At 43.4% G+C, this 25138-nt stretch overlaps 1 protein-coding gene across 6 annotated transcripts in view; it reads right to left on the reverse strand.

Annotated features, from left to right (window-relative positions):
* TEAD2 (TEA domain transcription factor 2) overlaps positions 1 to 25138 on the reverse strand; it is a 141003-nt gene that overhangs the window by 20029 nt on the left and 95836 nt on the right. For 3 of the 6 annotated variants that reach the window (XM_069200808.1, XM_069200809.1, XM_069200810.1), the window contains exons 4-8: positions 23387 to 23449; positions 22729 to 22773; positions 13036 to 13047; positions 920 to 1054; positions 396 to 454 (exon numbers count right to left, since the gene is read on the reverse strand). In XM_069200808.1, coding sequence (XP_069056909.1) covers positions 396 to 454; positions 920 to 1054; positions 13036 to 13047; positions 22729 to 22773; positions 23387 to 23449 — 314 coding nt within the window. The remainder of the gene's footprint in view (positions 1 to 395; positions 455 to 919; positions 1055 to 13035; positions 13048 to 22728; positions 22774 to 23386; positions 23450 to 25138) is intronic. The other 3 variants (XM_069200812.1, XM_069200811.1, XM_069200813.1) reach the window with 3 other exon arrangements.

Here is a 25138-nt window from a genome sequence, read left to right on the forward strand (position 1 = left end):
TTGGAGCAAATCAGATGTTTCTTTGGCAACTCAGGAAATTCAGTGAACAATCATAGAAGACCCTATAGATGACATATCAATGGTGGGGACAATGGGAGAATCTAATTTGGCTTGGCAAAGTTTAATATCAGAAAAAGCAAAATGTCGTTTTCCATGATCCGGCACCAAAATTTAGCGAAATTATTTAGCAAAGGAAAGCGTGAAATTGGTGTACAGGTTAGCATCTAATTATGTTCCCTACTGATCAAGCCACAAATAAACTTGTTCAAGACTTGAAATGCAATGATGGCTGGCATGTGCTGGCGCAGCTCTTTAAAGACCAAAGTACATCACTCATCCCTAAACTACAAGTGGATGCATGCTGATATCATTTCAAGAGCTTTGTGATAACTTACTCTTGCGTTAGTCTTGCTTGACCAGCACCTGCTGGCCAGAACTGGAAAAAGTCAGGTGACTGAAAAATAAAACAAGAAAGATGAAATATTAAATTAATATTGTGTTGACTGTAAAAGCCGAAGGGAAAAGTAGAGTGGAAAATAACAACTAACTTAGCCTATGCACCCCTTGAGTACATAGAATGAGCCTTGCTAATAAACATATACTTGGGGTACATGCAATCCAGTCGATAAATCACGTCTTCGGTTGTACAAATGGAAATGTAGGCAGATCGAACAGCAACTGATCCTATTCCTATCTGCAAGGGAAATTATGAGCTGAAGATATTTCCATGATTGTGGTTACATAGTATACTCCATGTATACCATGGTATACTCCATACAGGTATAATTTTTTCTGCACTCCTCATCTGTCTTTTCTGTGACTTCAGAAGCTGTGTTAATCCAAAGTAACCTCTCCCATGGCACCAACGTGGCACAGGAATGGAGTGTCCACTATAATGAAAAGTTCAGTCAGTACTCACCCCGGGGGCAGGCGCAAATGGGGACTGAGAGATGCTGGACATCCCCAGCTTGCTCTGGATAGCAGTGGCAGAAATTAGCTGTGCCGAGGACATGGCAGCCATGCTTTGGAGTGCTTTATCCTTTGCCACTTGGTCCTAGGACACAGGTAGAAAAAAGACATTTGTTGTACTGGCCCAAAACAACATGTAATACAGGAAGCAATGAGGCAACAACAGGTAGATGGGACAGTGTGAGGGCACTGCAAACACAAGGGCTATTCATAGACAGTTGCACAGTTAGATTAATGGTCAGGGGGTAATCTCTTTCATAGCCAAGTGTCATCTCATGCCAGGGAGAAGTACAGATCCGTATAATGCACTGAATAAGTGGGGACCACACTCCCCCCCTTCAATACTTTGAACTTTGATGAGGACTTACACCAAGCGAAGCAATTTAAGGGCCAGTACACAGAAAACAATATAGTCTCTCTTCTTTGTTTTCAAAACAAGTTGAGCAAGGCTTTATGGAAACTATGTTTAATAACAGGACAATACTACATTGAAGAACTAGGATCTACCTACACTATGCTTTCATTACTTTTGTTTTCACTGACTTTGAATATTTCGTTCTAAAGTTATGAGGTTTTGAAACTCTGAAACATATGCAGAAATTTTCAGCTTTCCTCTTTCCTCAACAATAGTCAAATGTCGTGAAGCTTCTCACTATAATCCTCTCTCAGTGCAGTAGCTGTAGTTCGACCACAAAACAAGTAAGGGTGGAAACACACTATGAAGGGTGAAGGCTGCCAATACACTGTCTTAAGTCTGACTGCGAAGGCTCGCAACTTTAAAAAGCAAATTACGAATTCTAATGAATTAAGAAAAAGATACAAAACTGGAATTGAATCCAAATATGAACACATAATTAATTTTAAACATTGTTGGCAGCAATTGGCACTGCCATTGAGACATCACCCAACTGCTGAAGGGGGCCACTATCAGGAGGATTTGCCTCTCAGCTAAACATTCAAATCAGTGCCCTTAAGGAGACGCCAACAGTGATCGGTCTTCTATAGTGACCCATTCTTTTCAAGGAACTTAATGATTCTTTCCCTTACGCATGCTGTTTATGTCAGCACAGAGTTGCATCCTCGCGCTGATCATACTGGCCACTCCTTTGATGAGGGAGTAGTAATGATATTTAGGGCGATGATAAAACAAACAGAGGCTGGCAACCAGTACCGATGATTGTCATGTAACCAGATAAGGGTTCATACATTTTAAAAATATCAAAGTCAAGTATTTATTCTTAGCAAACAGGCGCACCCACACACTGGAACATACCCCTAAAATCTGCATCGGTAAATGTTACACCATTTCAGTACCGCAAAACTAATACATGATTTTTAAGGGTCTTAAAAGTCTACAGAAACCAACACTGCACACATCACACAATACAACAACTGTGCAGTAGCACAATATGTTAACAGAATGGTCGTGAAGCTATCTTCCTAAAATAAAGGTCCTCAATGCAAGGCACCCCCCCCCATCCACCCCATTAGAAACTATAAGTTTCCAAGCCCAAGGGGGCCAAAATATATAAAGTTATTAAAATGTAAAGCCGTGGGGCTTCGGAGAGAAAGACGTTTCTACACTGTGTCAGTCTGAGAAAGAATTGCCTACCTTGGGGTAATCCTAGCTTTCACCTGCCCCGACCAGTGCTGGTAAAACACGTGTGTTTCAGATGTATGCACACGCTTTAGGGATCTCTACAGGCCAACCATCAATGGATGAACAGCATGTAGTTTATATCACCAACACAGGTGGGAGTTTCAAAGGCCATGGGGCCCATCATTTGAATAGTTCACAAAATAACTTAAGATTGAAAATATGTTTGCGTGTGTGAATAACGAAAAACCTGTCTGGAGACTGACCATGCTGTGCCCCTGGCTAAAGTGGGAAGGGTATGCCCAGACATGGGGCCCTTGCTCACTGTGCCACTGGATTCAAGCTAGCCTGGCTGATGAAGGGTGATACCCTGAAACCGGTCCCAGGATGCTTGTTTCCGGTCCGGGAAGGACCTGGCTTGGCAGTTCAGGCTAGACTGTTCCCATGAGGAACAGGGTCAAGACTGATTTGCATATGGATGGGTCCAACCTAGGGTGGCATGGTGAGCAAAAGAACGATGGATTAAACCCGGATCTGTGACTGGGGGTGGGTGTTTGCCTTGTTCAGCACTCTATCCATCATCCTTTTGTGTTGGTAAAATAGCCCCTACCATAGAGATCAGCTTAGAGATATGGATAGTGGTCACTAAATTAGGTTAGGGTAATCCTACTGACTCCGTGAACTGACTCCGTGAAAGAAAAAAGTCTTGGATTGCATTTCACCAGCAAAACCCATTGCCTAGATCTATATCTATCACCCAAATAATCACTACACAACGGTTTATATAGCAGAGAAGAAAATAAAGGCAGGTCTTCATCAGAATGTTTTCAGAATGTGTTATAAAGTGAAAAAAAATAGTTGAGTCTGGTGGCTCCGGAAGTTTTCAACAGCGCTAATGTACTGCGAATTGCAGTGGACACTCTATGGAGATTTGCACACCTAGTTCTAGTTAGCTGTGTGTTTATCTACTGGAGTGACGTTATTGGATTCATTACTGCATAAGAAGGAGAGATGGTAATTTACCATACAGGTTTTATCAGGCGTTTAATGGCATTTGACAACCTTTCTTTAAGAGACAGATGTTGTGTGGCTGGAATGAAAACGGTGTCGTTCGCTATGGTGGTCTCCATTGTCTTCTATGCAGTTGTTGGTATTTGTAATAAAAAATACATACCTGTACCAGTAGCTCTCCAACAAGGTTATTCCTCCCAGATTCATAATCTTAGAATCCATACATAGCACCAAAAGGGACCTTCTTATAAACAATTATTAAAATATTTTTTCCAGAACAAACAAATGTTTTCTATTTTTTTTCTCCAAGAAAAGAGGTTTTGAAAGATAAACCATTAGATAAAACACATGAGAGAATCAGCAAATGTGGTATCTGTCAACAAGTGAAGCAAACTTGAGGACAAGCGATCAACCATCAGACAGACATTTTTCCTCCACTCTTTTTTTCCAGGATTGGTCATGGAGACAAAGGTACAATAAGGCGAGGATCAGTTATGATTGAAGACTCATCCGTAGCTTCAAAACTTTACAATCTGTTTTACAGCGGTACCTGCCACCCTTAGGAGAGCAGGCAGTATTAAAAGGTTTGATCAGACAAGACATTCCTGAGGGTTGACTGTTCTACCAGAACACATGCTCTAGTACCCAAATCTGAGCCACATTGACCCCAAAACGTGTGCACTGATCTTCAAGTAGCTGCTTTACAGATCTTGATGAGAGGGACATGCACCCCCCCCCCCCCCCCCCCCCCCCCCCCCCCCCCCCATCCATTGCTGCTTTTCTTATGTTAGCATCATGTTTGTCTTGGGGTAATATGAATGGCTGCCCTCTATGAACCGCTATGTAAACTCCTCCTCTACACTGTCCTAGGAGTATGGAACTATAAGTTACCTTATTGCTTTATTATTGTTAGCATTTTTATTTGTATATTTTTCACTCATTACATATCCAAGGTACGAGGAGCATGTTCTGAATCGATCACCAGATTCTAGAAAGAAAATATCAGGTAAGTGTATGGAAAATGCTACTTAGAAATAACTACTTATTCCCAGCCTGTAGATTCACATGCATTGCACACTCCTGCCATCTAGCGCTGGGCTTCCTTTTCGGGCGTGTTGTGGGGGGGGGGGGGGGGGGGGGGGTAATCTAAAGGAAGAGAATCGTAAATCACCTTGAAAAGGAAACCTTTTACTTTGACAAAAAAAACTACTTTCAACGTCCATGCCGAACACTAGATGGCAGGAGTGTGCAAAGCATTACATCTAAGGCCCCATTTATACGGACAGAACTCGGAGACAACCCTTGGCAAGAAGGAAGAGTGAGCCCTAAGCACCACCTTGTGTCAACGAAAAAATAAACAAAACGCTTCAGCAACCAAACACTGGCTTTGATTTCACTTAAAGTTCTGATAGAAGTGCAGCTAGAATGTTCTCTACGCTGCTGTACCTTGCAGCTATATTCAACAGGACATCAACCCATAAGAGATTATCCAGAAGTGATTCTTTAGTGCGAAAATATTGCCTATTCTGCTTTATACCATCGGCCGCGAAAACACCCTCACAGCCTTATCATCACTGTATGGGCCGTTCTCCAACGAATGGAGACGGTTCCTAGGTTATCCTGGATTTTCAATCCCATCTTCCTCGTAAGAGGTTGGTTATATAGCTCTCCTACACCGAAATAGCTCACTGAAGTTCAAATTCCCAGCGCCAAACTGCTCAGGAATGAACCACTCTGTGGCAATCAATCTGGCTGTTAAAGGAGCATCTTATTCTCAGCAGAAACCAATCACTCTGCTCCTATATGCTAAACTGAATGGCAGAGAGTATGGCAGCGTGATAGCCATGCGGCAATGCAGACAATGAAGCCAAACGAGCATCTAGCTGGGAAGAGTGGAAGCCACGTCGAAGGAGGTTGAATAAAGGGAAGCTTTACTGGCATTTTTTAGGAAGAGGCTCTCACCTAAGCCTAGTACTAAGCCCAGAAACCCTTTCTTAAGTTGTCGCATTATGGCCTTAATGTACTGTGCTATCAACATATTTAACAGTCCGTTCCTCGTAGAGCGGAGTCACATCTTCAAGCAGTTTTTGTAAGCTGAGATATCACGGTCAAAAAGCAGATAGGTATAGGCATCTTCAGTGTCCATCCTTACAAGATCTTGCCATCACACAAGCTGCAACACTTCGGTCAGCTCATTCCATCACAAAGAAGATGAACAAGAATACTCTTGGCTCTGAAAAACTAGAGTAAAAGTCAAAAGATGTTGAAAGAATCTTTTTGGAGAGAAGGGGGTTCCTTTAAAACGTGAAAAGCTTGTGTAAAAACATAAAAGCTCGTCCGTGGCCCTCCTGTACTGAAGTAGATAAAAGAACGGAGGTAAAATAACTGCCTGATGTCTGATTTCTCTACCCCACTCACTGGTTGCTTTATTGTTTCACACTGACGGACGGTAGAAAACAATATGTGTTTTGGAATACAATAAAAGTTTCAGCTTTTTAAGGTCCAGGCTGATGGCAGGAAATTATTCTAAAGTTATAAATCTGGGGAGGGTGTCTTGCTGGAGAAATATTAGTTTAAATGAAATTTGAGGTTTTTATTTCAGGTTTTTGACTCCATAAATAAATGCCTGGACTACGCATCTTGGGGCTAAGTATAAGAATCCTGCAGTGGATTTCCAGGAACCACATGATTTTTTCAGCAGCTTTTTTTTCAAATAACTATAATTAACTTCCCTCCATATATGCACCTGTATGTAGATAGAAACAGCATATCATGGCATGTTAGTTATATTTGTATGACTTGTATCTCTAATAATAATAATAGTAGTAATACTATGTACTTTTATCTTTATATTAATGTATCTCCTTATAACAGGAAGCATAGTTCAGTGTTCAATGACACATTCATAACAACAACCTAATCTTTATATTATGAGAAGCATAGTTTGTCATGCATGTGTATGCTGTTGTGGTGCACTGTCGTAGTGTTAATATAGTGGTCATGTGGGGAAGAGACAATTCTTGACTAATCTCCTGAAGCTGAGATGGTTGTTAGTGGACCTTAAGTCTGTGGGTAGCAAATTCCATAGTTTGGCTGCTTGGACAAAGAAAGATGTTACACCCATGATTTTTTTCTTGTATGTTGGAATTCTGAGGTGGGGCCATTTGTAAGCACAGATTCCTTTGTTGTATGTATCTGTTGACTTTCTTTCCTGATGAAGAGTGGTACTTTGTCATGTAATGCTTTGTGTGCGATACAAAGCAGCATGAGGGTGCATCGTCTGGTAAATGTTAACCAGTGGAGGGCCCTTAAGGCAGGGGTGTGCTTGTAGCAGCATCATTATGAATTCTCTGTAGCTTCTGCATGATGAACACTTTTTGCCAATGCTGCTCACCACCAGCGGTAACTTTTATTTTGTCAATGCTGAATTGCATTGGCAAAAAAGCACTGCCAAAGAAAGGAGGGCTGCCCGGGCAAAGGCAGAAGGCAAGACCTACTGGTTTTGTCAATGCTTATTTGTGTTCAACAACTTAGTAAGTGGCCTATTACCATTTAGCTAGGAATGTGGTATGTAAATGCCAACATATACATACATTTCAAGCTGAGCTAAATTTAACACTTCTACCGGACACCAGAAACGTCTATACTATGATTAATGATGTTTTGACTGTAGTGATTTGAAGGTGCAAAAACAACTGTTTCCATGGATATGTTCGAACTTGCCTCATCCATAACAGTATGTCCACAAAGGAAGAGGTGTATGCCTGGTCTCGTTACCTCACGTCTTTTGCATCTTTGTACCCCAATTATCTGTCCAAGAAAGGGTATCCTCATGTACAACATACAGAATCACAACGTCTAGGGGAAAGGAAGGCACAAGACTTTTGTATTTGATGGCTTGGCGGACTGTTAATACTCAAGGTAATTCATGCATGGTGGATCCGATCAGCTTCTATCCAGAGAAGGTCTTATGAAGGAATACCAATGGGACTTCAAAGAAGGGTGGGAGAGGTGGCAGAGTTGCAGTGGAATTAAACATTTCCAACTACCAAGGTGAGCAACGTATGGTCGTGTCAGCAATAAAACCAAATTTGCCTCTACTCTTCAGGTTTCATGATAATTACTCTGAAACAGGAGTGGCGCCATATCTGTGAAGACTGGCTTTACACCTCAGTGCCCGGCCACAGGGCAACATTTAAAGGAAGAATGACAAGTCAGTCTGCTGTTACCATTTCCCCACTCCTGCTAGTACGCAGAGATAATAGCATGTGTCCGTGGTTAGACAGAGCGCCAGAGGCACAGCATGCAGGGGAAACAAGTCCCCAGCCCTGTGCCCAAACCAGTTTACCACTCCTTCCTCCTCTAAGGCACAGAGACAAGACTGGCTGCATTCCAGAGCTGCCCCCAAGGTAAAATGTACTTGGACCATGGCCACGAAACACCAAAGACAAATTTATCAATGCAGAAAGACTTCACAATGCACTTTCGTTCCATGTCCCACAAAGCCTTCTGTACACTCCACATGATGACCTTGTACAGCAAAACGGGTTCCTTTTTGTCTCGCCTACAGATAACATTTAGCTGTTGTGAACAATACCAACATTTCGAGTGGGCTTTGGGTGAGCCCGTTGCTCATAATTGGGTCGTGTTCTTGTTTATCTGATTTGGTTGCTTGTTATTCAATGGCTTTTTTCCCTGTTCTTGCGTTTGTCCCTTCCCTGGAGCACAGCTTCTTTACCACCGTTCTAGATGACTTGTACATTTCCACTGCATACATTCAAGTAATTACTTTTTATGGGCGAGCGCAAAGCGCTCCGTCCATAAAGTAATCTTTCTTTGGGCTTCAAACCACGCCAGGTCACGTCAGTCTCTTTCATTGGTTCCTGGGCTTGCTCTTTAACATCTGCTTGCTTTCATTTGTGAAAGGCATGCATACGTCATGCCTTTTCCAGTGTTTAGCCCGCCTACACAGTATCGGTAAACTACTAGAAACATACGAGGCTCGATGTTTTGAGCCTGGTTTCTGGAGTACTTTATCTGTCAATTTCCCCCGCAGCGCGATCGCGCTCCGTTTTTTCATTTTCAATTTCAGCGCGATCGCACTGCATTTTACATAGTTTTTTCTTTTAATTTGTGTGGCAAGAAAAGTTAGGTTAGTAGTTTACAACGCAAATAGCTCCAACTCGAGCAAATGCGAGCCCCGTTCCATTGAAAATGCTTGTTATCTTTTCTCCTTCAGCACTCCATGGGTGGGCATGTGGTTTCTTGTTGTTGTCCCGTGTGCTGCATTTTGGCTTTCTTTTGTCCCTATTGCTGTTTAGCACATCCAACTAGCATTGGCAAAGTAAACAGGTTGACTAATGCTTTTAATTAGCACAGGCTACTGGTTTTGCGTATGCTGGTTAAATTCAGTAACCTTAGCCTGGTTTATAAACAGTCATTTACCAAGCACAACACTTCTGCACAAAGTTGATACTTCAACCACGTGCTCTGGCATATTGTTATGGTTTTGAGATTTGGTCCAGTTGACCGTATCTTGAAGCAGCTGTGCGCACTTTTCAATACAACACAAAAGCCCCCTCTCCGTCAAGGCAGTTCTTTCGATCTGAGTGGCTCTCCCTTGTCACAAAGGCCACTTGCTCACTAAGAAAAAATTGAAATGGTAGATTTCCCAACCTATGTGGAAGAAAATGCTTCTATGGCTATGTGCAAGTTGTAGGATATACGTCAACTTAGCAAATCAAACAGAAAGGTTGGCAGTTGGCAGCAGTAATTAAGACAAACTGCAAGTGTTCCAAAAATTAGCGAAACATAGGTATTAATCAACTTAACTCAATTCTGACCAGAATCACTCCATGGCTCACCTTCCCACCCGTCACTTTACACGCATTGTCCACCTCACATTAAAACAGCCTTCAGTCTACACACTTTCTTCTACATTAGCCTAAAGTTTTGCAGCTCTCAGCCACAGAGCAGTCTCATGTGCATGCCCCTGAGTGGTGAAGGCGTCATCCACTTTGATGTACATTATCCTACAAGTAGAACACCCCCTCAGTGTGGACATCCAATGTGTACTTTCTAATGCTTTATTTATGTGGAACAGCTGTATTGTGTTTACTATTCAGAGATCTATCATCTCTCCGATTGTCTCAAAGGCAGGACAGGGTATTATCAGTCTGTCCCAAAACTGAGACTCTGCACTGGAACTCTGCCCCAGAGCATGAAGGGGCAAAAGAGACCACTTCCAACAACTCGTCACCATAGAAAAGGCTCATGCCGCAGCTTCATGTGGTCATCTCATGTACGCCCCTTCTCACCTGCTGCCCTTAAGTCCAGCACGTGGCACTAGAAACACCACAGCCTTCTCCTGCATGCTACGTTTCATTACTCACAAACATCAAGTCCACACTCACATGGGTCTCCGGAGTTTGCTCCCCTCAGACAATAGCTAGCATTGCCACAGACACCAAAACATCACCTTACGCTAACTCTACTAACATATTTCATCCTTGAACATCGGACTGCTTGGCAGTTTTCCTTAAAAAGAGCTGCTGCAGGGGGACTTACTTCGAACAGAGTATATGCCTCTCAAACACTCAAAAAGTCCCTCTAATAGGACTCCTACACACCCACTCACTGCCGTGCCTTCTACATGAAATCCATCAATCTATTCATATGAACCTATAACAATATTCCCGCCATGTATGGGTCTTCTCTTTACCCTCTACCCTAGCGGGTACCATAACTATTTATATAGAACTGCTAACAACTGCATGTTGAGTTGGTAACCCCAACTTACTTTTATTAGTTTAAGCTAAGTTTTTCTGACTGTCCTGTTTAATTTCTGGGTTACATAGATGGACGTTTAGACATTCCACTTTTTGTTCATTTGAACCTTACGCTTACTGGACTCATTTTGCTTCTTCTAAGCTGCATATTCCCTTGTTTGTGTTAAATAGTCAGGACAAACCTATAATATGTACGATATAGTATTCATAATAAAATCTACATTTTTTAAATCCTGCGACTGACCTACTTTTCTACAATACAGTGATATATATTCTTATGTTAGCTTTCAACCTTTCCCTCTTCCTTTCATTCTATTTTTACATTTTACCAGTTTCTGTGTAGATATACGACTTATCATGGCCCTATAAACTGCTAATAACATCACATAACTTGGAATACTTGGAATTTGCCCATTTGGGGACACTACGGAAATTATGGTCTTTGGACCATATTCTGACAGTTGTTCTACTACACATCTCAAACGCAGGTCATTTTTGCACATTACCCCATATACTTTTGCTCACGCTTATTTTTTTATTTTATTTTTACACACAGTTGGTGAGCAATGTACACTTCATACTTTTTATCCTTCTTAACACATTAGTCTCCAGTTACATCATTATATTTCAGCTTTCTCATTTGACAGATCTGAAATATGTATAAGACCCATAATTTTAACGTTTCTGGTAGGGTGACAAGTCCGAATAGTATCTTTGACCATCTTGTTACCTTTTTACTTGTTTCGGATACAGGGTCTCTTGTCCACATCTTCTGGTTGTGGTTACTCACTCACTCACTGACACTCACACACACACACACACTCTTACTGCATGTTCACCTAAGCAGTATGTTTTGGCACTGATATGACTCACCCTGGTGATGTTTGTGGCTTCGCAGAAATAATTAAAATATGGCACCCTTTTTCACCCATGCACCATTGTGGAAATCTTTTCATGTTTGGCAATTGAGCTCCATTTGGCTTTGTCATGTCCTTATGCATTTGTTAACCATGCTTTCCTATAAGTACACATATTCGTCTCTTCGCAGCCTTGAAAAAGTCACTGTGTGACGAAACACGTGTTGGCTGTTACTGCAAAGATTGACTATGTGTGGCTGTTATTGCAAAGATTGACTACGTGTTGTTACCATATGGACTGACTAAGTGGGAATAATCTAAAAAGTCAAGGAGGACGTTCTTTACGTAAATAAACCTCAAGGTTATTACTAAAGAGGATCTTCGTTGGAGTTTCTTCAAAGACTAATCTAAAAAATGTTTGGCTTCTAAATAACTAATAATTATTGTGCTACACATTTGCTGGAATGCTGTGGTCCTAAGTAAAAATCTATGGAACAGTCTACCTTTTTCCATTCACACCATTGTGAACTTCTTCCGTTTCTCAAAGTTCTCCTGCTCTAACTGGCTTTTACCCCAAGCTGATCTTTCTCTAGCTTGAAAGTTTGCTTCCAGAATAACAGTTTGTTTTCAGTTCTGAGCTTTATGTCAACTCTCGCAGAGCGTGGCTGATCTTCTAACATCAACTACCTCCACCTTCATTGCTCCAACCGCATGAAACACAGAATGTCAGCAGAAGAGAACTCTACTAAAGGAAGAATAGTTACAATGCAATGCAATGCATAAGTGATAAGCAGGCAACACAAGCGCCAGGACATCTTTGAGAATTTTATCATTTTGGAAATAGCATTATCAATCTCAAACATACTGCATAAGTTGTTGGAGATGTATTTCAAAACTGCTGTTGGACTCTATTTTACCTCAGGCAGATCTCTAGTACAACTTCTAAAGTATTGGCTTACACTGCACTCAAACAGGTTCCTACAACAGTCTTATGTGCCTTCGATATGCCCTTTCATCCACTAGAGAGTGCACATACTTTGAGCTCCTCAAACAGATTTCCAAATGAGTGATCCCACACACAGGCCACTCCCTCTACAGCCAATGCCCCTTCACACCCAGAAACAATACATTCCCTTCCTACTTACAGAATAAATTCCAGCAATATATCCCAGCCCGATTTCTTCGTTTAGCTTCCAACTCCAATGTGATTGTTCCCTCTTGCAAAAATGCATGATGTAGAGGATGTTCATTTGGTGTGTTGGCAGCGAAACATTGAAATGCTCTCCCTACTTACCTGAAAGGGGTTAAAAACCACTTTCAATTCAGGAGGAAACTTCTCAAAACATTGCTATTTGAATAAGCCCAGTTTTGGGTGTATTAAAATTGACCTATTCCTACTACAAGTTCAAACTCACTGTCAAACGTATTTTTAGCGCCAGGATACCCTTTTATGGTGACAGTCACTTTATGATAGATATAAACATATCTATCATAACAACACCCATGCACTGCAAACATACCTCTTACATAGATGTGGGATTCTTGCACACTAGCCTCAGCCATAACCCTTTCACACCATCTTTGTACTCATTAGCCTCTCATATACAGACTCAAAGTCCCTCCAAGAAGGGTTAGGCATAGCATACACTAATCCCCACCCTGCCACATCTTTGGCACCATCTTCCCCACAATCAAAATTAAATGGGCAGTGTTAGAATATACACACAACTCTTTCAAGGCACTGGAGTCACACTAGGTAAGGGTACTGGAGGGGAGTAAAATACATCGAAATGAGGCAGATATATCAACTTACCACGTTCATAGCCTGGAAACAATGGCATTGTCATCCAGGGCGGAGGACAGGAAAGTTACCATCCAGGATAGAGGGAGCAAAAGGTGGTGGGATGGAAGGGAGTAAGGGGGTGGAAAGGATAGATGGGACACGAAGGTAGGGGGATAGAAGAAGAAAGGAGAGAGTGGTAGAAGACAAGAGAAAAATCAGAGTAAAGAGACGATGGGAACAGTGGGTAAAGAGGAAGGTGGGACCAAGTTAAAGGTGAGGAAATGAGGATGAAAATAAGAGATGAAGGAGATGAAATACGGGAGGAAAAGTTGAAAAAAGGGGCACAGGAGCAAGAGAAAGAGAAGAAGAGGGGAAGTTAGGAATAAATGGAAAATATGGTAAGAGATGGACAAGAGGTAAATGATTTGGGAAGGAAAAATGGATGGAGGGCGGAAGGATTAATATAAAGTGGGAATGGATGAGCAGGGGTGGAAGGGGAAAGGAATGTAAGCAATGTTAGAAGAAAAAAATGGAAGGAGTGGAAAGGAAAAGGGGAGCGTTTGAAGAGGGGCACAGAAGCATCATTGAAGGAAAGACAGATTGATGGTGATAGAAAGTGTTGATGTGGTTAGAAAAAAAACAGGGAATAATTTATTGGAGAAAAAAAGTCCAGCAATGAGAGGAGAACGGTATTAAGAGATTAGGTATCGTTAAAAAGACAGTGGGGCAGAGAGGGGGAGTCGTAAGGATGGAGGAAAGTAATTGAAGGTATGGGAGTGTTGTGATGAGTATGATATTGGAGGGAGAGTTGAGGAAGGGAGGGAGAGTTGGGGAGGAGGGAGGGAATCAGAATGGAGGGTTGAGAGAAGGAATAAAATAAAATTAAAACATGTTTCACTGCAACACAAGAACGAATACGCTTTATAACAACAAACAGCCATCTATAACTCTTAACACAGGACAAAGTAGGAGCTCAGAAGATACAAGAGGGTTTGATGACACAAGAGGAGGAAGGCAGAGGGAAGCAGTGAGCAGAGTGAGACAGATAGGTACAGATGCAAAAGGTAGCGTGCATTATATAGTGAATGACAGAAAGTAGGAAGAAGGTAGAGTGAGGACATGTTTGGCAGGGAGTGAGGGACGGAAAGAGGCGCATAGGTCGACACAGCAGGAGAAACTTTGAAAGTGCAAGGATCAAGTAAATAGGGAAATGCTACTCCCTAGTGTGTGCGCTCTCTCATATTAGGTAATCACGGCCAATGACCGAAAACTGATTATTAGGCTATTTCAGAAAAAGCTCAGGCCAATTACACCATGCATCTTACTTTCTTCCTGGCTCAATTCCACCAATCTCTTTCATTGGCTGTGAGCTAAACCAGCATTACATTATTAGCAGGGGTAGAGTTGGGGAAAAAAAGTTGTATAGGTCCAAGCCCCAAAACAATAGGTGTCTAGTAGCCTAAGGGAGAATCACCGTTCCTTCCTTGCTAAACCAGGGTCCCCCTATATTACACTGAATTCTCTTGTTTGCCCTTTCCTATGTGCGGCTGGAAGTGCCTACTAACTAGGGAAGTTTTGCTCCGGACATCTGGCATGAATCGACAAACCACCTTGACAAGTATGACCTAATCTCGCCCTCCTCAAAAGTATGGAAAAAAGATGGAAAGCTCAGGCTGCATTCCCCTTCTCATTGGAGAGGGTCAATTACATTTTCAGACAACCTTGCCATTAGGTTTGTCATAATTTGTAATCATTAATCACTAAATGTTACACAATCCCTTTAGTATTAATGTAGTCTTTGATAGGAGGCTCTGCCTTCACCAGTGTAAAGGAGGCTTGTGCAAGTCCAGGGTTATGTGTGCCACTGTCTCCCCCAATGGCTTGAAACAAAGCCCGAGTCCTACAAGGATCCCAGTAATACTGTGACCTTCTTGGAAGAACAGATGGTTTGCACGTCATACACTTTTGACTGGACTGCAGGGACCAAAGGGAATGAAAATGTCACTTACCCAGTGTACATCTGTTCGTGGCATCAGTCGCTGTAGATTCGCATGTTTTGCATAGCTCGCCATCTGGTGTTGGGTCGGAGTGTTACAAGTTGTTTTTCTTCGAAGAAGTTTTTCGAGTCACGGGACCGAGTGACTCCTCCTTTTGTCTCCATTGCGCATGGGCGTCGACTCCATCTTCGATTGTTTTTCCCCGCAGAGGGTGAGGTAGGAGTTGTATTGTAGTAATAGTGCCCATGCAATGAAGTGACTAAGTATGTACCTATTTAAGGTTAAAATAATATATAAATAGTTGAAGGTACCTTCCGAACTGCTACAGGCTCCCGGGGAGGCGGGTGGGCACATGCGAATCTACAGCGACTGATGCCACGAACAGATGTACACTGGGTAAGTGACATTTTCAGTTCGATGGCATCTGTCGCTGTAGATACGCATGTTTTGCATAGACTAGTAAGCAGTTATCTCCCCAAAGCGGTGGCTCAGCCTGTAGGAGTGGGAGTAGTCTGAAACAATGTTCTTAATACGGCTTGACCTACTGTGGCTTGTTGTGCGGATAACACGTCTACACAGTAGTGCTTGGTGAATGTGTGAGGCGTAGACCATGTGGCTGCCTTACATATTTCTTGCATTGGGATGTTTCCTAGAAAGGCCATGGTAGCACCTTTCTTTCTGGTTGAGTGTGCCCTTGGTGTAATGGGCAGTTGTCGTTTAGCTTTAAGGTAGCAGATTTGGATGCATTTAACTATCCATCTGGCTATACCTTGTTTTGATATTGGGTTTCCTGCATGAGGTTTTTGGAATGCAATAAATAGCTGTTTAGTTTTCCTGATGCTCTTTGTTCTGTCAATGTAATACATTAATGCTCTTTTGACATCTAAAGTATGTAGTGCCCTCTCAGCTACGGAATCTGGCTGTGGGAAGAACACTGGAAGTTCCACTGTTTGATTAAGATGGAACGGAGAAATAACTTTTGGTAGAAATTTAGGATTAGTCCTTAGGACGACCTTATTTTTGTGTAGTTGTATAAAAGGTTCTTGTATTGTAAACGCCTGAATCTCGCTTACTCTTCTTAGAGAGGTAATGGCGATGAGAAATGCAACCTTCCATGTTAGGAACTGTATTTCGCAGGAGTGCATGGGTTCAAAAGGTGGACCCATAAGTCTAGTTAAGACAACATTTAGGTTCCATGAAGGAACAGGTGGTGTTCTTGGTGGAATAATTCTTTTAAGGCCCTCCATGAATGCTTTAATGACTGGTATCCTATATAGGGAAGTTGAATAGGTAGGCTGCAGGTATGCAGATATTGCTGCAAGGTGTATTTTAATGGAAGAGAAAGCTAGGTTAGATTTTTGTAAGTGAAGCAAGTAACCCACTACATGTTTTGGGGTTGCGTGTAATGGTTGGATTTGATTAATATGGCAGTAGCAAACAAACCTCTTCCATTTACTGGCATAGCAGTGCCTGGTGGATGGCCTTCTGGCTTGCTTTATGACTTCCATACATTCTTGGGTAAGTTGTAAGTGTCCGAATTCTAGGATTTCAGGAGCCAGATTGCTAGATTCAGCGATGCTGGATCTGGGTGTCTGATCGTTTGGTTGTGTTGTGTTAACAGATCCGGCCTGTTGGGCAGTTTGATGTGGGGTACTACTGTTAGGTCTAGCAGCGTTGTGTACCAGGGTTGCCTTGCCCAAGTTGGTGCTATTAATATGAGTTTGAGTTTGTTTTGACTGAGTTTGTTTACCAGAAAAGGAAGGAGAGGGAGAGGAGGAAAAGCGTAGGCAAATATCCCTGACCAGTTGATCCATAGGGCATTGCCGTGGGACTGCCTGTGTGGGTATCTGGATGCGAAGTTTTGGCATTTTGCGTTCTCTTTTGTCGCAAACAAGTCTATTTGAGGTGTTCCCCAGAGCGTGAAGTAAGTGTTCAGAATTTGGGGGTGAATTTCCCATTCGTGGACCTGTTGGTGATCTCGAGAGAGATTGTCTGCGAGTTGATTCTTAATTCCTGGGATAAATTGTGCTATTAGGCGAATTTGGTTGTGAATTGCCCAACGCCATATCTTTTGTGCCAGCAGGCTCAATTGCGTTGAGTGCGTCCCCCCTTGTTTGTTTAGATAATACATTGTTGTCATGTTGTCTGTTTTGACGAGAATGTATTTGTGAACTATTATTGGTTGAAAAGCCTTTAGTGCTTGAAAAACTGCTAGCAGTTCTAGGTGATTTATATGCAGTTTTGTTTGATGTACGTTCCATTGTCCTTGTATGCTGTGTTGATCGAGGTGTGCTCCCCACCCTGTCATGGAAGCATCTGTTGTTATTACGTATTGTGGCACTGGGTCTTGGAAAGGCCGCCCTTTGTTTAAATTTATATTGTTCCACCATAGAAGCGAGAGGTAAGTTTGGCGGTCTATTAACACCAGATCTGTAAGGTGACCCTGTGCTTGTGACCACTGTGATGCTAGGCACTGTTGTAAGGGCCTCATGTGCAGTCTTGCGTTTGGGACAATGGCTATGCATGAAGACATCATGCCTAGGAGTTGTAATATCATCTTTGCTTGTATTTTCTGTGTTGGATACATGCGTTGTATGATGATGTTGAAATTTTGAATTCTTTGTGGACTTGGAGTGGCTACTCCTATTGTTGTGTTTATTATGGCTCCTAGGTATTGTTGTACCTTGCGCGGCAGAATGTTGGATTTTGCGAAGTTGACTGTGAACCCTAGTTTGTAGAGGGTTTGTATGATTTGATTTGTGTGGTGTGAGCACGTTATTAACGAATGGGTCTTGATTAGCCAGTCGTCTAGATACGGGAATACATGTATTTGCTGCCTTCTGATGTGTGCAGCGACTACTGCTAGACATTTGGTAAAGACTCTTGGTGCGGTTGTTAAACCGAAAGGCAGTACCTTGAATTGGTAGTGTATTCCTTTGAATACAAACCTTAGGTATTTCCTGTGCGATGGATGTATTGGTATATGGAAATACGCGTCTTTGAGGTCTAATGTTGTCATGTAGTCGTGTAGTTTCAGCAATGGTAACACTTCTTGTAGTGTGACCATGTGAAAGTGGTCTGATTTGATGTATGTGTTTAGTATTCTTAGGTCTAGGATTGGTCTTAGCGTTTTGTCCTTCTTTGGTATTAAGAAGTACAGTGAATAAACTCCTGTGTTTATTTGTGTGTTTGGTACTAACTCGATTGCGTTCTTTTGCAATAGTGCTTGAACTTCTATCTCCAGGAGCTCGGAATGATGTTTTGATAAATTTTGTGCTCTTGGTGGTATGTTTGGAGGGAATTGTAGAAATTCTATGCAATAACCATTTTGGATAATTGCTAGAACCCAAGTGTCTGTAGTGATTTCCTCCCATGCTTTGTAATAATGACCAATTCTTCCCCCCACTGGTGTTGTGTGGAGGGGGTGAGTGACATGTGAGTCACTGCTTAGTTGTAGGGGTTTTGGGGCTTTGAAATTTTCCCCTATTCCTAGGGAATTGCCCTCCTCTATATTGGCCCCGAAAGCCTCCCCTGTACTGTCCCTGGTAACTGGATGGTGTTGCCTGTGAGGTGCTGGCTTGTGTGGCCTGACCCCGAAACCCCCCTCTAAAGGGTGTTTTGCGGAAGGTGCTGTAATTTCCTCTGCTCTGCGGGGAGTAGAGTGCGCCCATGGCTTTAGCAGTGTCTGTGTCCTTTTTAAGTTTCTCAATCGCCGTGTCCACTTCTGGACCGAACAGTTCTTTTTCGTTGAATGGCATATTGAGAACTGCCTGCTGAATCTCTGGTTTAAACCCAGACGTTCGTAGCCATGCATGCCATTTTGATGGTCACAGATGTATTTATTGTTCTTGCAGCTGTGTCTGCTGCGTCCATGGAGGAGCGTATCTGGTTGTTTGAAATGTTCTGTCCTTCTTCAACCACTTGCTTTGCCCTCTTTTGTAGGTCTTTGGGTAGATGTTCAATGAAATGTTGCATCTCATCCCAATGGGCTCTGTCATAGCGCGCAAGAAGTGCCTGTGAGTTAGCGATGCGCCACTGGTTTGCAGCTTGTGCTGCGACTCTCTTTCCAGCTGCATCGAACTTGCGGCTTTCCTTATCTGGGGGTGGTGCGTCCCCAGGTGTGTGGGAGTTGGCCCTTTTCCTAGCTGCTACAGAATCTGGTGGCAGCTGCGAAGTTATGAAAATAGGGTCTGTAGGAGGCGCTTTATACTTTTTTTCCACCCTTGGTGTGATTGCCCTACTTTTGACCGGCTCCTTAAAGATGTCTTTGCGTGCCGAAGCATACCAGGGAGCATAGGCAGGCTTTGGTAGGAGCTGTGGGTGGCAGAGAGGGTGTTGAATAGAAAGTCATCCTCGACCTGTTCTGAGTGGAGGCTTACATTGTGGAATTGTGCTGCTCTAGCCACCACCTGAGAATATGCAGTACTGTCCTCTGGTGGTGATGGCTTTGTAGGGTATGCCTCCGGACTGTTATCTGACACAGGGGCGTCGTACAAGTCCCATGCGTCCTGATCCTGGTCACCTTGGCTCATGGTGGTGTGAGCCGGGGAATGTGATGGAGTTTGTGCTGGCGAGACGTGAATCATAGGTGGAGGAGAGGGTGGCGGAGTAACCCTTTTCACCATTTTTGTTTGTGGTGTTTGGTCAGTTTGAAATTCCAGTCTTCTCTTTCTCCTAATAGGGGGAAGGGTGCTTATCTTTCCTGTCCCCTGCTGTATAAAAATACGTTTCTGCGTATGGTCTACATCGGTGGATTGCAGGTCTTCCTCAAACCTATGCTTTCGCATTTGGGAGGTCATTGATTGCTCTTCGGTATAAGAACCTGAAACTGGGTCGGTTGCAGGTTGTTTCGGCACCGAAACCCTGTCTGCATCTTTTTTCGGCTCTGAGGTGGCTTTTTTCTTTTTCGGAGTCGAAACATCTCGGCGTCGATCTTCATCGGTGCCGCTGTCTCGGCGTCGAGCCGTGTCTACACCGCTATCTCGGTGTCGATGTATGTCTCCAGCACTTTCTCGGTCCCGAGAAGGCTGCGTGCCGGTGTCTCGACCGGAGTCGGACGGTCTCGGCACTGATTGGGCCTTTTTCGGTGCCGACAGTCGGTCACCGAATTTATGGGTGGAGCCATGGCCTGGTGGCAGTGGCGTCCCCTGGGCCTTGACAATCTTCTTATGCGTGGTTTTCGACGTCTTACTCACGGTTCGTCGAATTCCTCGGAGTCCGATTCGTGTATCGAAAAGGTTTCTTCCTCTTCCTGTACCTCGAACTCTCGGTGCGCTGTCGGCGTGGACACCATTTTTACAGTCTTCTTGCTCGACGGTCTCGGAGTGTTTTTCGGGACCGGAACGCACAACAGGCCTCGCAGGTGTCTTCACTGTGCTCAGGGGATAGGCACAGGTTACAGACCAAGTGTTGGTCTGAATAGGGGTATTTTTTGTGGCATTTGGGACAGAAACGGAACGGGGTCCGTTCCATCGGCGTTCTTCTACACGCGGTCGGGCCGAGCAGGCCCCGACGGGGATCGAAAACTACCCCGAAGGGCTCCGGAGCTCTTCGATCTTCGATGCGGTGTTGATTCTGACTACGCCGATCCCGAACGCAACAATACCGACGAAAATCTTCCGAAATTTAGCTGTTTTTCCGTTCCGAAACTCGGAGCGACAGGAACACGTCCGAACCCGATGGCGGAAAAAAAACAATCGAAGATGAAGTCGACGCCCATGCGCAATGGAGACAAAAGGAGGAGTCACTCGGTCCCGTGACTCGAAAGACTTCTTCGAAGAAAAACAACTTGTAACACTCCGACCCAACACCAGATGGCGAGCTATGCAAAACATGCGTATCTACAGCGACAGATGCCATCGAACTATTTTACTAATTAAGATATTGATCACTCTTTTAAAAGTACTGTGAAGGCCACTTCGCTATTAAACAAGTATGAATATCTGCTAACTCAAGATATGATTAGGATCACAAAGACAGACTAAAACAGGTTACCTACAATCCATTTGAGACCAACCATAATGCTATTTTTGACGAACAATCCATCTTAGCCTTGAAAAAGTGCCTTTGAGGAGCAAAACACTTGTTGGCTGGTCTAAGTGCTCTGCTGCCTCTCAATTAAACAGAGGCTTTTATTTGTTTTCAATTGCATTAAAATAAATGTATGTGACAGTATATAATCTCTGACCACAATTCTACTCAAGGGATATTAAACCACATGTTTATTATTATTATGAATTGCTTAGTCTACCTTACTTAAATATAGGAAGAGGCAGGGCTTGAGACAAAGTACAAAAAAAGTTGTAAAACTGAGTGAAAGCAGAATGAAAGAGAAAGAATGGTAAGGAGAACATGGACAGTGATCGCTACACCAACAATGCATAGATAAGATAGAAAGAGATTTATGATGTCGAAAGAAGTGAGAGCAAAAGGAAGCAAGAAAGTGAGGAGAAACAGTGAAGGAAGAATCAGAGAAGAGAAATAAAACAAAAAGGAGTGAAGCAATGAAAGGGACACAAAAAATAAGACAATTGTTATGAGGATTGGGAAAACGAGGAAACGCAAAACTGACTGAGAGAGATGACACAAATAAGAAAGTGTCAAGAGGATAGATGTCATGTGGTAAATGACAAAGACCAATAACACCAAGACAAAGTAAGCCATTTTTATGCAAGTTTCTGATTTCTGCCTTTTTAGCAGCAGAGAGGTCACCTCACACCAGAAAAAGGTGGGCTAGGTCCCGGTGAAATACCAGCAAAGAAGCCCCAGATAGCTGGATGAGGAGCGCAGGTGCGCAGCAGGCCAATCCCACACTGCCCTGGTGCAAAGCATCACTTTCTGCACAGCCCAGCAGGAGTCACTGCCATGAAAGATCAGCCAAGCAAGAAGGATGCCAGTCTTAAACATGCGGAGCGAGGAACAGCTAAAAGTCAAGTTTTGCTGCGTAAAGTCAAGAGCAAAAGGAGGGGCACTTATTTCAGCTAAACATTACAAAAGGGAAACACATGAGCTGCTTGTGTGCTGTATATTGAAGCTACCTGTCTTTGGTGCACAAACCCCTCTGAACATTGCACACATGCGTACTAATATCTTTGTATTTTCGGTCTGCGTGACTGGCAACCCAGCTGTAAGGTCCGCCAAAAAATACATTTTCACCAAATTTGTGAGGATTGACGTTACAATAGTAAGTTATCCTGGCCTTAAATGTGTTGGTGCGCTCCAATGCAGTCCCCCCTATTTTTTTTTTTTTTTTTTTTTTAACACAGGAAGTACCCAAATACAGCAGCTTCCAGGTGATACGTGCACAGTGGAAAGCTCAAACCTCAGTACACTCCCATGATCATAAAATGTTTGTTCAAAGTATCTCTGCTTCTGTCCCTATTGTTGCAGTACTGTAAGGAACTCCTTAATGGATGGGCTGCAGCCCCAGCATTTCATCGTAGCAATGAGACACACAGATCCTTCAAAATACTGTATATCTGATCGGCAGCCACCTATCCCGGTCCTAAAACCTCACAAACCTCTGCTGACTAGTGCGGACCAGCCTCAATACTCTGTGCTTGGTGACCTCGGAGACACTTTCAGCCCATGTTACCATAAAAACTGTGTTCACTCTCAACCTCTGCTTTGAGGTCGAATATCTCCGCAAGAGCAGCCCTAATAACCGATGAAACAAAACGCAGCAGGCTGCTCTGGGGGTGTGATCTCAACACGCCCCCCCCCGTACCTTATAGTGGTTGAACATCTGGGGCTCTGATGCTCGGCCTTCTCCCTGTGTGAACAGAAGCAAAATGACCCAACATAAATGTCACAAAGTAAAGAGCGGTGGGCATATTCCAAATGTTCAAGTCGAGTTGCGCAGACATGGTTCTAGTCAGACTTAATGGAAACTTCTAACATGTATCCCCATTCAATATGAGACATCTGTGTTTAACCACAGTCGCCCCTCCCCAGAAACCTGACATGAGTGGTCGACAGTCCAAAGCGCTGAGCGCTCTTGGCTGCTGCAGCACCAGTCCTACCCTGATTCCCAGGTCTCACAGGAGCAAGGGCTCTGTGCAAAAAGAAACGGGGTGGGGCCTGTTTAAATGGCTCTAAGCAACAAACTCTGGATTTTCTAGGAAGTAAAGCAGAATGCACCTGTCAAGAAAGTCATTTCCCATCTACAGCCTCCAAGTATTCGGATGTGTCCTCTTGCTGATCTTCTCGACACCCCTCCCATTTGCTTTTGAAGCCCTAATTTAGGGCAAGCACTGGTTAAAGGAAAGGTTTTTGAAGGCATTTCATTGTGGTTGCATAGGTTACAAGTTATGAGGAAGCTACAGAGGCAAAAGAAGAGGCAAGCAAAGCAAAGCTTAGCAGGAGCTGCAGCGTCTGCCACTCACCTTCAGCTTAGACTGGATGTCGCGAGACTTCCTCCGCGCCAGGACCTGTATGTGACTGGAGACCTGGAGATATGGGAAGAGACAGACCGGGAGAAGAAGCAGAGATATTACACAGAGACTTGAGGCATACACATCTAGCCACAGTAGACAATCTTTTGATCACCACACAAACATATCTGCTGATTACAATCTAATGATTCAGAAGACAAGACTTGTTTCATTACTGGGCACCACCAACCTGAAAACATTATTGAAAAGTCTTAACTTGAATGTCTCAAGGCTGCCGATTGTCTAGACATTTTAAAAATGATTCAAAGGCCTTTATTAGCTAAGGTATTGATATAGTTTTTCAGAAACAAGCAATACATTGTTGAGTTTGGTTTCTAAGGACCACATTTGTATCATCTTCTTTAGATCAACATTTTTCTTATCCCCACAAGCACCAAAAGATTATGAAAGACCCAAGAACGCCACTGTCTCTGTAGATAAATATATAATTGAAGAACAGAAGCTATAGACACAGCAGAGAGAGAGAACTCTCAACATACTCCAAAAGGAGATATTTTAGAAGAGGCTAGAGATCTTTCCTCTCACCCGCTCTACCTCATAATTGTGATTACACTAGAGAAAGTGGCATAGAACATTTATACTCATAGGAATTATGACTGTGCAGAGAGATCTATAAAGGATTAAAGTTCACACTGTACTACCATCTCAATGATGGGAATGAGCTGGAAAAATACAAACAAAAAAAAGCGCAATTGCACGGGCAAGATACAGTGGATGTGGACAAACGTGAGTGGGGGCATATAAACCATAAGAGTGAAAGAAAGGGCAAAACTGAAGATACAACAAAGTAAAGTAAATTGAAGAGCAAGCATGAGATTAAAAATTGGGAGACAGGTGGGCGTGGCAAACCACCGGATAAAATGGCTGCTTCTTAGAGTGGGTCTGGCCACCTATCTTGATAATCCCCTAACATCAGCAAAAATATCCGTCCAACCTGGCGCGCAGACATGGGATTTCTAACTTCTCGCCGGGAGGAATCGATTGCTGTAAAATCTTAGCTCCATACCAAACATTGAGTTATATATCTGCAGGGAGGTCTGTATGGAGTGGCCCAGACCCAGCCTTGCCTGCAACAGAGTGAGGCGAGGTCCCACCCCAGGAATCTGCGGCTCCCAAGGGTGCTTACTGAAGTCTGCTGTAACCGTCTCGCCCAACCAGGCTGCTCCAAAGCTGATGGCACCCTTCAACAGCCTGGAATGCCCTGAGAGGCAGAGACGACACAGGAGAGAGGCTGTGGGGAATGCACACGACTCCACTCGGCGGTGTGTTGTGGAAGATTGCTCAGAGGCTAACCTGGCACCCACGCCCCAGAGACTACCCAGACTGAACCTGCTGCTAAATTGAGACAGTTGTTTGGTGCTGAGGAGGGGCCCAATTATAGCGGGATGACTGCTCCCCTGCGAACCGGGGGTGCCCGACTGCAGCCGGCATGACCAACGTTGGAGAAACCGCAACCGATTGCCAGGCACACAACGCTTTTGGAGACTGAGTTTGCCATACTGCGGTGAGACACTACTTGTGGCGCAGCTGCGGATAGTAAGAGACAACATGTCTAACTGGTTTTGGTATTCTCCCTGGACTGTCCTGTGGCGGTGCCGAAATAGACATACAGGACAGAGAGAGACCTCGGCCCAAGAGTGAGTACTGCATTTAGAAGCGCTGACAATCATGAAAGGTACTCAA

This window comes from Pleurodeles waltl, chromosome 7 (assembly GCF_031143425.1).
Source record: "Pleurodeles waltl isolate 20211129_DDA chromosome 7, aPleWal1.hap1.20221129, whole genome shotgun sequence".
In the NCBI taxonomy this organism is placed as follows: Eukaryota; Metazoa; Chordata; class Amphibia; order Caudata; family Salamandridae; genus Pleurodeles; species Pleurodeles waltl.